Here is a 12,500-nt window from a genome sequence, read left to right on the forward strand (position 1 = left end):
TATATATATATAAACAAACGCTTAATAAATAATAATAATGGTAATAATAATAATGTGGTAAAAATATGATATAGAAAAATCGAAATAGAAATCAAGATTATAGCCTTTTATTGTAGTAAATTTGTTTTTGAAAATGTTTCTATATTTAATTCACGAACGTGCATTGGTATTTCACTCCATATTTAGGTGCCTATAGAGGTAATTGAAAATGTTTAAGTTGTGGCTGTCTTCGGCTGATATAGATTTTCTTTCGATTTTGCCTAGTTTAATGTGAATGCGTGATAAGTGTAAAATATCCATTTAAATGTTGAGGCGATTTTTCATAATAGAGTTTAAACATAAATAGATACATAATGTGTGTAACTTAGAGACATCTAGCAAACTCAATTTCTTAAATAAAAGAAGAGAGGTAAAATCATTGAATGTTATTGCTCTTACTGCCAATTTTTTTAGAGTAGTATAATAGGCTGTAAATAAGATGGGTAAGTGCTGCCCCAGACCTCTCTCTCCATCCAAAGAAGCAAAACTAGGTATACTACCCAGGGTCAGCGGTGGCACCAGAAATTTGCTGACAAGGGGTCCGACATGCCCGACGAAGGGGCTCCAAACCGAAGTGGCCAACTATAGCCTCGGCGATGAATAGGACTGGTAGGGTTCAAGGGAGAGGTTTTATGGATTAGTAAGTTCCGAATTGTGCTGTTGAACTGCAATAGGGATTAGCAATCAAAGTAACGTTATTTAGATATTCAAATTATTTTCTAAATTTTTGATCCGACGACATAGTCATGGCGTCGGACGACAGGGGTGTAAAGGCCTGTCTGACGGGGAGGGGGATGGCCTCCCCCGCAAAATATTAGGTTTTTTGGAGACACTCATGGGCTTGCATGGACTCCGTCGGCTTGTGGTAGACTTGGAACCCCTGCCATTGTCCATTTGATTCTGCTAAGAATTGCCCTGGCTGAATTTAATCCCAGACTGTAATGTATGCATATTAATGAAATTCTATTTCGTTTTCTGTTCTCAGTTTTGCAACATCAATATGGAGTGATCCATTTGACTTAAGTATTTTCACGGATTTGAATGTGCCGAAGTGGTGCTCGGCCTGGAGGAATATTGAGCGATTCAATGCTGTCCAGCTCGATTCATCAGAAGGTGAACTTTGTTGTCCATGCAACTTACAGAGTGCGTTGATTGATAGGGGGCGTTTCTCACCTAGCCCGCGCTGCTCGAACACGGTCCACGAATCATGCGTAGATGAAGTCAATATTGTCCACTGTGTTCGCAGCAGTACGCCAAGGTAACAACATGCAATGGAAAAATCACATATTCACTATGGTGTCAGTACTGTATGTGTATTTCTACCAAAAATAAGAATTTTAAAAATATTGAGTTTTCTTTAAAGGAAAGTTCTGGATCCGTTTCGGCTGTTTCCTTATTTCTTACATTTTTATACAAATAGTGTAATATTTCACCGAATGGCTGAATAGGAATATCCGCCCTCGCAGGTCTGGTTAATTATTAAGAATGCCACTTGTAGAGTCCGCCTCAACACACATCTAGGGACAAATTCCTACCCACCCCCACCCCACCAAAGAAATCACGCTCAAGTAGTTAGCACCTCACTTAATTACGAGAGTACCACTTCACTTTCACGCGCTCCCATAATCCTCCTCCATCGCATTTCAAGACTCCAAGATATGCCTGTCCGATACTATGTTTTTCGTAACCCAGACAATGTCCTAAATTCACATCTTTTAATGATCTCCCTTTTAGTTCTGAAGGTCATGGCCTAGAATGCTGTTACGACACCAATGGAGCCCTCACCAATATTGAAGACAACATACACGCTGGATATGCGCACCGGTACCATCACCTTGGCCGGGAACCATTTGACGAAATTGGCAGAGTTCCTTACTTGTCCCATTTCTTGCACGACATATTACCGTACCAAAGATGCTGCCAAGACCAAGCATCTTGCCTAGCAAATTTTATTCCGGCTCGACCGTCACATGACTGCTCTGGATACCAACCTCCTAGGCCAGGTGAGAAAAGGGTCAATTTGTTTAGGTTTTTTAAATGGCACATTTTCCTGTGGCTCTGGTGGTGGAACCTTAACATTAGTACCCAACATGCTCCGCCCCTTTTGTAAACAAATCGAAATAAACATGCGCAAAACCATATCTAGCACGTAAAATCCTGAAATTAACTTACTCCGCACCGCAAGATGAATAAATTATGACATCATCCGTTAACGTGCAGCGAAATCTATCTATTATCTCATTTGCAGTAAATTGTGTGTTTTTTTTTTGTTTTTTTTGCTCAACAGCTAGAATGAATGGTGATCCCCATATACAGACCCTGGATGGACTTGCGTACACCTTTAACGGTCATGGGGAGTACGTCCTGATGAATTCACTCGATGGAATGTTTATGATGCAAGGCCGAACAGAACCCCTACAGGAGGTTACAGGTAAATGACAGTTGATGTGTGTTTAATAAAAACTTGTGACATGACATCACATCATGAACATATATAGGTACAGCACTGCTATATATGGGCATACAATTTTTTTTCAAAGAAAATGTCAAAACCTGGACAGAGCGATAGTGTACGACGACTACGACGTCGTGGTCATTGTCGTTGCAAAATGTAGTTATATTTGATTTTTAAAAAAAATTGTTTTATCTATTTTGATTTTGTTGTTTGTTTTTTATCTTTGTAAATTCAAAATGAAATTCAGGCTGTGCTACTATTATTTCAATGCCTGTTTTGATACTGAGAGGTTTTTCTTTGTGAATATTTTTCTCCCAACCTCTCATCTTTACTGAATTAATTGCACATATTTTTGCGTTGGGTACTTCTCTATAGGTAATGTGACCAAAGCTACTCGGTTTACTGCGATCGCAGCTCAGTACAACAACGGAACCAACGTACACGTGAGCTTGAATGAAATACGTGGTCTGGCAGTGCACGTGACTGACAGTGACAACCGGTGGTCTCATATCAGATTTGATTTAACACCGATTTGGTATGACGAAGGTAATAATTATATGACTTTGTAATTTCAAGTTTTAAAATATTTTCTGTCGTTTATTTTAGTTGTCTTTGAAATAATGTACATTTGAATTGTTAGTTTTACATGATTTCATATAAACATTGTATTTTTGTATTTATGTTTTGTGTCTTTGAATTGGCCTATAATAGGAGAGTTCAGAAATCGCAAGCTGAACGTTGAACATGACAACTTTCAAGTGCCATGCATAATTATTTCTTTTTTAGTACATGAAAGTAACAGAATCTGCTTTTATGGCATACATTATTACGATTAAAAAAAACTGCTAAATCTGAGAAAAACTGTGACTATTCCCTGCCTACAGGTATCACTATATTCTATAGCGGGGAAACAAATGTGACAAGTGTGTCGGTGACAGTTGCGTTTGACTTCGGACTAGTTTTTATTGTTGAAGCTGCTAATGACATCATGTCCATCGTGGTTGTCGGTCCAGAAACAATGCGAGGAAACACCAGTGGGCTTCTTGGTAACTGGAATGACGACGTCGCCGATGATCTTCAGACACCAGATGGTGACTATATTCCGTCGAACTCAAGCATTCGTGATATCCACTACAATTTCGGCGAGAAATGTAAAATATTCTACTTTGTTTTTAAAATTGCAATTTCATGCAGAAAACATAATCCATAATTGTACTCCTAATTTTACATTAAACTTCATACACTACATACGAACATACGAACACACGTACGTACGTACGTACGTACATATATATATATATACACTATAGAATACAACATAATATCTCAAAATAAAAGCAGCAGATGTCACTATGTCAATTAATGATGGAAAAATTTCCTGTGCATATAACGGCTAAATAAATATTTGTGATTTTATAAAAACCATATTACCACGTTAAATGTTCAATGGCCGATTAAAGGTATTGGCTCCTAGTTTTTATGATCAAAATCAGGTGACATACAGAAAGGACATTCCAGGACAGAAAATGTGGCCGGTACAAAATTTACGAAGAATGCTCTGTGTTTAATTTTAGAATAAAGCCCTGTCCAGGCTATCAAATTTTTATTGTCGAGAACATACTGACATGCCTAAATATGGTCATGATGACATCACATCATGAATATGTATATAGCCATACACATTGACAAGCTTATGACTCAGAAAACCTGGAATATATGTTTCCTTTCTTTCCTTGAATATTGTATTGCAGGGAGAGTTGTTCCTGAGGATTCCGTGTTTTATTACGGTACCGGCACTGATTACGAAACATATTCTGACCCATATTTCGAACCGTGGTTTGAACTACCAAACAATATTGACCAAGCCGAAGTTTTTGCTGTCTGTGGAGACAATCTGGAATGCATTTATGATTTCCAAGCTACGGGCAATGAAGAGATAGCTAAAGTGACAAAACAAGAAGTCGAAATTTTTGAAGAAATTGTAGAAAGTGTTATACCAGGTTACTTTATATATTTTACAAACAAAACAATCAAAATCACTCAATAATGTGAAACATAAAATTTTCTGAAGATTCAAAACGCAAGCAGTTTTCTAATAAGTTTTAAACATTTCTCCAACAGTTGTGGTATGCGGTTTTATACCTACTCCTAGTAATGGCACTAAAAATGGTTCTGTATACACAGAGGGCGGTGTTCTAGTCTTTGACTGTAATGATGGTTATAGCATTTCTAATGGAGCATCTACTATTTATTGCACGCAAGAGGGATTCTGGTCAGACAGAGTGCCATCCTGCGTGAAAAACGGTACATTTTGCCTAAAGCACTATCAAATCATGAGCATATATAGGCACATAATGATTATATATGGGCATACAATAATTATTTAATACAGTAATTTGAACAGAGCTTAACATAACATTTGAAATGTTGATAGTTGTAAAAGGTGTGACTAGAGCAGTCACTCCATAGAGTGCATACCACCGCCAAAGAATACGCAGGCCGAATGGCGGTTGAACTGCAGCAGAAAATAATGGAATTTAGGCACATTTTTTCCATGAGTGCCGCAGCATAATCTCAAGGGAATAATGGAATTGCCCGTCATTTTAAAGCAATAATTTTCTTTTCTTTTTTTTAACAGAAGTTATGTGCAAGTTAATAGATGCCCCTCAAAATGGAGCTCTGTACGTTGAGGGCAGCATCATATATTTTAAATGTGACGATGGTTTCACATTGAACGGACAGTCTAAGATAAGCTGTACTGATGGAGAATGGTCTGACACTGTGCCCTCTTGTATCGAAGAAGGTAACATTGATGTTCATAATAACAGCTCTCCCTTTCATTAAACACCCTTCCAATTAAATAACACTTTTCAGGGGTTCCTAAATTTACAAATGTCTTTATCTTTATCATTCTAATTACAGACCAAAGCTGCTAAATACCATGGAAACCGTGGTCCTAAAAGTGGGCTTGAATAGGAGGGAAACCTGTACCAATGTTTGATTAGGTCAATTGTTTGGTTTCAATCTTGAATGTAAAGAAACTATGTGATTATCGCAATAAATTACATATTTCTACCTTTTCAGATAATTACTGGTATCTAATCTACATTGCCATCAGCATTTTAGGCGTAGCTTTATTGGTGATACTACTATTATGTTGTTGCTATTGTAGAAGGTTTGTCTGCCGAACATTGTCCGTTTTTTTTTTTTTTTTTTGGTTTCCATGCTGTCAAGCAATAGGAACCTTAGCAATCGTCCATGTATGTATGAGCGTCTGTACGTCTGTGACGCTGACATGATCAAAATTTGTCAAAAGTTTATAAACACAAACAAATTTCAAGCACCTGTTGGTTATGAATTTTTTTATAAATGTAGGATTGGTAATGTAATTGTGCCATATTGCTTGAAAACAAATGTTTGGATAAATATTTAAATAGAGGAGAACTTTATGACCCCAACCCCCCCCCCCTTTCTGTCCAAGGCTTATGGTACAGTGGGTTATTGAATGTTGATAGAAACTAGATCCAATTTCCTGGCCTCTTCAAATTAGACTCTATAGAATGTACCAAGAGAAGAAGTGGTTTGGCGCAGTGGGAAAGGTTTGGTTTCCCAACCTCGAGGTCGGGGTTCCAATCCTCTCGCTGTGCATTCTACTTGTGTCCTTTTGCAAGGCACTTTATCTGCATTTCTTCTCTCCACCCAGGAGTTTCAATGAGTGCCCGGGGGTAGTAATAGGCCAATTTATTTCTAGTCGAATGTTAATGTCACAGCGTGTAATCATGGAGGAGTTCCTCTATGGTGTAATACACACAGTAATGTTTGCATATTCGACAATAGAGGGCCCAGTATTATCTAAATTCAAATTTACATAAACTTTCCTTTTTACAACTTGAGAGATAATGAGACTTCTACATATATCCAATATTAGCATGCCTAACTGTATTACTTATAATTTCTTTTACATCCAAAAATAGGTCAGATGATGATGTTTTGCATAGCTCAAGACGCACAGCTGTTAAAAACGATTATGCATTCCACAAGTACGTAAAAAATCCTATTGAAATGAAATACTGAGTTTTATATTTCCTATATGTATATTATAATGCATTTTAAATTAGAATTAGACTTGCTTTAAATCTTGTTGAGAAATAAGCTTAATACATATTTTCGCAGTACCTTATTCCAGTTAGGCCATCTAATTTCAAATTTATTATTTTAGTTGCACAAGTCAGTGTTTAGGACACTTTGTTCTCAACATCTTTTAAAATCATCTATACAGAATTATACAATTGTATTTTTGAAAGTTGTTTTCCATAATTTTATGTTGTTTAAAATAAAACTATAATATTGTATTTTATTATGTTAATTTATTTATTTTAATGTAACATTTTTTTTTATGTTATTACATTATATGTAATTATATCATTTCAGTTAGTTTTTTACTAATGATGTATTGTTTTTGTTTCAGTTCTACCTATGAAAATAAGTTAGATGATGTTTGTAAACAGCCTAGTTACAAAAGCTGAACACACACATACCACGTATGTTTTTTTTTTATCAGTTGCCCAGTCTTTTTTCCCAGATTTTATGACAGTTTAACAGACATATAATTATATTTTATGTAATTATGTTATTATATCGTTTTTATGTAATTACATTTAATGTAATTATATATCTCAGTATTATATCATTTCAGTTAGTATTTTCACTAACAAAGTATTCTTTTTGTTTCAGTTCTATCTACACAAAACTAAAAACTAAATCCTTTCCGAGCCACTGGGGCCCATAGGGCTGGAGCTTATCCCAGTTCCTGTAGTGTGAAGCGGATGAGAGTTGTACTCCCCCTGGACGGGACACTAGTCTGTCGCTATCTACACAACCAGCCAATAAATAAAGCTAATGAAGTTCGACAACGCTTTTGTAATGCTGTCATCAGCTTGCATATATAATCATTACCGCTGCTATTGCTATATGTAAATAAGTTTGAGTGTAAACGTTATTAGTATTATGTTAATGAGGAAATACTGTACGTTAGAAAGCGCCAGTAATGGATACGTGAGCTAAGTGATCGGACGTGATGTCCGATTGTCTGTTAAATAACCTAGAGCTTTATTGGTTGTTAATCATGTACATGGAGGTTTGGCTGATAAATAACCAATGTGTAGAAATTACCTGTATATACAGTATTTTATTATTATATTTCAAATAAACATTTTGTTGAAAATTATATTTTTACATTTTACTTTTTTCTTTATTTTAAGTCAAAGAAAATAAAGTCAACTACACACAAAGATAGATTAAAAAATATAAATTTTATTTACTTATTTTTTGAAATCATTAATTACAATTAATCATAATTTTTAAAAATTATAAATTACTTTATTCTATATTTATTTAGCCTATCTTCCTTTGCCTGAGAAATTTCAGAAAAACATTGTTTTCCAATTATGCCCAGAGGGCAAACATACCACGATAGGATCAAAAAGAAATAAAGACTAAATTGAAATAGACAATACTTCAACGCCAAAAGCACTTAATCCAGTCATTCTACTGTATAACCACTTTAAGCCCGCTCTAGCTGGTATGAAATATTACATAATTCATGAATTATATAAAATAGAATTACAATTTTTATTGTATTGCCTCCAACTTCTATATATTTATGATTATGTAACATTAAATATGTAAATAATTGATTAGCATAAGAATTAAGGTTCACACAGTTATTAGACTCCATTTTTACCAACTCCTAATTACCATGACAACAGTAGTCAAGAATTTGTTTATACCTTGTTTAGCAAACCCACCACCTGCCAATAATGATGAATTCAAATAAAAATAACATTATTTTTGGCCAATTAGCCGTTGCCACAAGTTTTCCTTAATTTTTATTACGCCCTCCGTTGCCTTAAAATCTCAAAATAAAAAAGATATGTATATTTCTTTCAAATTATTATGAATTTAAAGTATTTAACCATCCCTTAACTACACTGTTTACATTCACTAAAATTATATTTTTATTTTATCCTCTATGTGTTTGTTTTTGGCAAAACTATTTGCTAGATAAGAAAACAAAATTTTATATTTATTTTTTTCCCGCAATGCTCTAACAATTTTTAAAAAAATAAGTTCGCGAAACAAGTTATAAAAAAGTTTCTCCAAAACTTAACCACTACCAACAATATGAGAACATGAGAAAATTCAATATTCTCCCTGGAGGTCATTTGGGAGGCTATAAAATCATCACACAAAAACTGATGATAAGCACAAGTCAATATGAGCCCCTAATGGCTCCTAAAACTGGACTGCCTAACTGGGGTCAGAGTTCAGAGCTGGTTGGAATGCAGCTTCAATTTTTCATTACTATAGCAATTGAAAACCGAAAGGTCCACTGATTAATCTAAGATAAGAAAGTATAATACATACTCCAAGTATTGAAATACACGCCATCGTGTTGGGATTCAATATTTCAACATTAATTATGTCATCATCAGGAATGATGATTGATGATGACATGTATTATACTTTCTTATAGCAATTTATTTGACCAAATACTGGCCTAAGATAGACTGCTGAATAAAAAGTAAATATTTAAGATTCCCTTAATTCATTTTGATTACAGAAAATAAAAATAAATTATGTTTAGTAAATTCTCTAATGTCTTGAAAATGTAGACCTTTTCTGATATGGGAATTTGGGGTGGGGGGAAGCTGGTGGTGAGTATGCACTAATCGAATGTATGCACTCCCTTTTCCCCCAGCTACAGGTCTCAATTTACTTAAACAATCAGTCTCATGAGGGTCCAAGATTTAAATATCAAGGTGCATATTTATTTTATTAGTAAGGCTATGCTTTCCGCATAAAGCCTGTTTTCTACTAAGCGAATTTATTTGCACGAATAATTATTTGTGTCGGTTCACGTGCATTCACATATCTATCGTAGTTTTTTCACTTCCGCAATATCAGTAGTTTGAACTGTTTCTACTTTTTTGTGAAGCGAAAAAAATGCGCAACAAATCAGAGCTCAGGAAGCAAACTGACACTTTCGATTTGTGCAAATAAATTTGGCTAGCGGAAAACAGGGTTTATTCTCTCTCCTCAAACGGTTGTATAATTGCTGATTACTGGATTATACACAATTTTGACCGGTTATTGCAGAGATAGGGACAGAAGAAACATTTCTACTGAATGTTTTGGGAGAGGAAGAATGCATCAACTCAGTTTTAATACCATATACAGTATAAAGTCAGGTGAATATCTTGTTACTTTAGCACAATACAATGTTGCACAAATATTGTTTGGGTTGCAGACTGTTAAAATGGCAAAGATTTTGCAACTACTATGGTACTTTGGCTCTTTGTGTTGACGTCCCCTCTGCTCTGGAATATAATATTATCTTCCATTCTCAATATAGCATCCATAGCTACTTTCAAAAGCGATCTGATGTTCTTTACATGCAATAATCTGCGTATAAAACACATGCGGAAACATGGTTTTTTGAGTATTTGTGTCAGATGCAGACACTCTGATTTTTGCATCTCCAAAATCAAGGTTTAGGTATAGTACACAGCAAATCCGGTTTTTTTTCACGACAATGAAAGTGCTAAGAATAAAAAAAATCAAACATGAAAGGTTACATAGTTTCCGAATATGCGTATTAGATTATGGCTTGCTTTTTCATTACATCATCTATATCATGTTTTATGATGTAAATAAGGAATGGGTTGAAGGAATAGCCGGTTTTTTTTTTGGTTTTTTTTGTGACAATGAAAGCGCTAAGAATTTTAAAAGAAATTGAACATGAAAGGTTACATTGTTTCCAAATATGCGTATTAAATTATGGCTTGCTTTTTCATTACATCATCTATATCATGTTTTATGATGTAAATAAGGAATGGGTTGAAGGGATAGGAGTTCACTTTGCTGCTGTGTCCGACTAGGCCTAAGCTGGCCTAGCTATGAAGAAAAAAAAATTGAGCAAGTAAGTTAACTTAGAAAAACATAATCATTTGCACTTCAATAACAATGTCAAGCAGCCACAGTGGTGGGAGCTACACCCACCACTGTGGTTGCTTGACACGACAAGACCCTTAGGGGTCATCCATCTAAAGGTTGGGCCGAAGCTTTCATATATGAAATTGGCCCTCATACTCAGAAAATTCTATATAGTAAATCTTGCATTTCATCAATTTTAAAATGTAAAACAACAAATACAAACCAAAGCAGAAAAATGTAGCAAGGACTATATATTATGATGCGGACTGTTTAAAGGGCTTGAAGCCTTTTCCTTTTTCTTCTTCAATCGTTCTTGATAAGGAATGAAGCGTTTATAACAGGCTAAATAGAGAGCTAGCATGGCCACCTCCATGCCTAGGAGGACACTAAATGCTGCACGGTTACCCTTACTGGAGTATATCTGGCTGACAAATATTGGACCTAGCGTACGGGCTAAGCTACCAGCAGCAGTCAGAATACCCATATATAAACCCTGAAATAACAATAATAATATAATAATAATAATAATATTAATAATAACAATAATAATTAAATTAATGTTAAAGTATCTAAAACTATTTCAAAATCTGAAGAAGTGATGAAAGTGCTTACAATGCTATCAACTGTGATCAATGAATTTATATTAGTAAACAGATACAATCCATAGATTCAATAATGAAAATTATTAAATGTTTTGGGATAGGAGAATAATGTTGGAGGTAGATTTTATGACATGTTTGACTTATAAAAATAATCATTTTGGGGTTAAATCTTCTTCATATCCACCAAACCCAAACTAGATGTTATGGTTCAGCCAATGCTGAACATAATATATGGCAGTGTCATTAGACGCAGCCAAGTCAATCTCATCACATATCTCTTGTAGCAGAGAACATATGAGAAGGTGTTTCATTGTTTATGAGGGTGGAGGTTGGGGGTAAATGCATTTTAAATTTAAAAATGTCATGAGATCCAGAGACTAATTCTTCTTTCCACATTCATCTTCCTTAATGGGAGAGAATTATAAAAAAAAACCTGATAATCAATTTCATGGCCTTACCTGTGGCTTTGGGCCAAGCATCTTAGAATAAATTATAAAGCTCAGTACTTGACAGGTAGGGTATCCAAAGGAGATGATGAATATAGCGAGTCCGTACTGCCATAGAGGGAGCACTTTCAGCGTGTCGCACCAGCTGTAGGCCCAAGAACATCCCAGCGTACCTGGAACTATTGTGTCATTATAATCAGAAACATTGAGAGCTGAAAGATAAAAAAGGAAAAAACTTCAATTAATAATCAATAAATACAATGTTTTATTTCTTTTTACTTTTTAATAGGTTAAAGCTGTAGCTAAAAGATAAATTTAGCAAAAATGGTGTTCAGCAGATATCTAATGATCTCGCACAGGGCCTAAATATATGTTAAAGTCTCATAATCAGGCTTAGGGAGTGGCACAGCTTTTAGTAATTAGAAAAAAAATATTGTTGTCGCAGGAGTTGGACCCTGAGATTGGAAGGAAAACTTCTCAACCACTAAGCAAATTAACTCCACTCCAAAAACAATTTAGCAACTTATTATACCATGCATTTACTTACCATAGTAAGGCCTGGGCATATAACCAGGTCCCCATGGCAACATAACAAAGATTCCAATGATAAGGAATATTATGCCAGCAAGCATGACTAAACGATCGCCAAATCTGAAGAGAAAAAATATTACAATAATTATGAAGTTATTACAATCTTCTGATTAATTTTTTTTATACTAATAAGCAAACTCATAGATTAATCAAAGGGGTAGCCTAACACTTTGACCTCAAAATTCAAAGGTTACATCAATGGATCTTAAACAGTTATACAATGATATAATCTTGGTAAACTACTTACTGTATTCAATATCAGGCATGCGGTACATACTTAAGTTATACTTATTGTTTAAGTTTTAAACAATAAAGTATTGTAAATATGTGTGTATATATATATATACATATATACACATATATACATATACA

At 34.8% G+C, this 12,500-nt stretch overlaps 1 protein-coding gene across 4 annotated transcripts in view; it reads right to left on the minus strand.

Moving 5' to 3' along the window:
• Positions 1-9,025: 9,025 nt before the first annotated feature.
• The window catches only part of LOC117124899 (major facilitator superfamily domain-containing protein 8-like), a 20,914-nt gene continuing 17,439 nt past the window's right edge, over positions 9,026-12,500 (minus strand). For 3 of the 4 annotated variants that reach the window (XM_033271233.1, XM_033271236.1, XM_033271235.1), the window contains 3 exons: positions 12,085-12,188; positions 11,550-11,749; positions 9,026-10,982 (listed from right to left, as the gene is read on the minus strand). In XM_033271233.1, the coding sequence (XP_033127124.1) occupies positions 10,737-10,982; positions 11,550-11,749; positions 12,085-12,188 (550 nt within the window). In that variant the 3' untranslated portion in view covers positions 9,026-10,736. The remainder of the gene's footprint in view (positions 10,983-11,549; positions 11,750-12,084; positions 12,189-12,500) is intronic. The other variant, XM_033271234.1, reaches the window with a different exon arrangement.

The sequence above is a fragment of the Anneissia japonica genome, unplaced genomic scaffold (assembly GCF_011630105.1).
Source record: "Anneissia japonica isolate Jap-2015-1 unplaced genomic scaffold, ASM1163010v1 scaffold1881_len754168_cov175, whole genome shotgun sequence".
NCBI classification, from domain to species: domain Eukaryota; kingdom Metazoa; phylum Echinodermata; class Crinoidea; order Comatulida; family Comatulidae; genus Anneissia; species Anneissia japonica.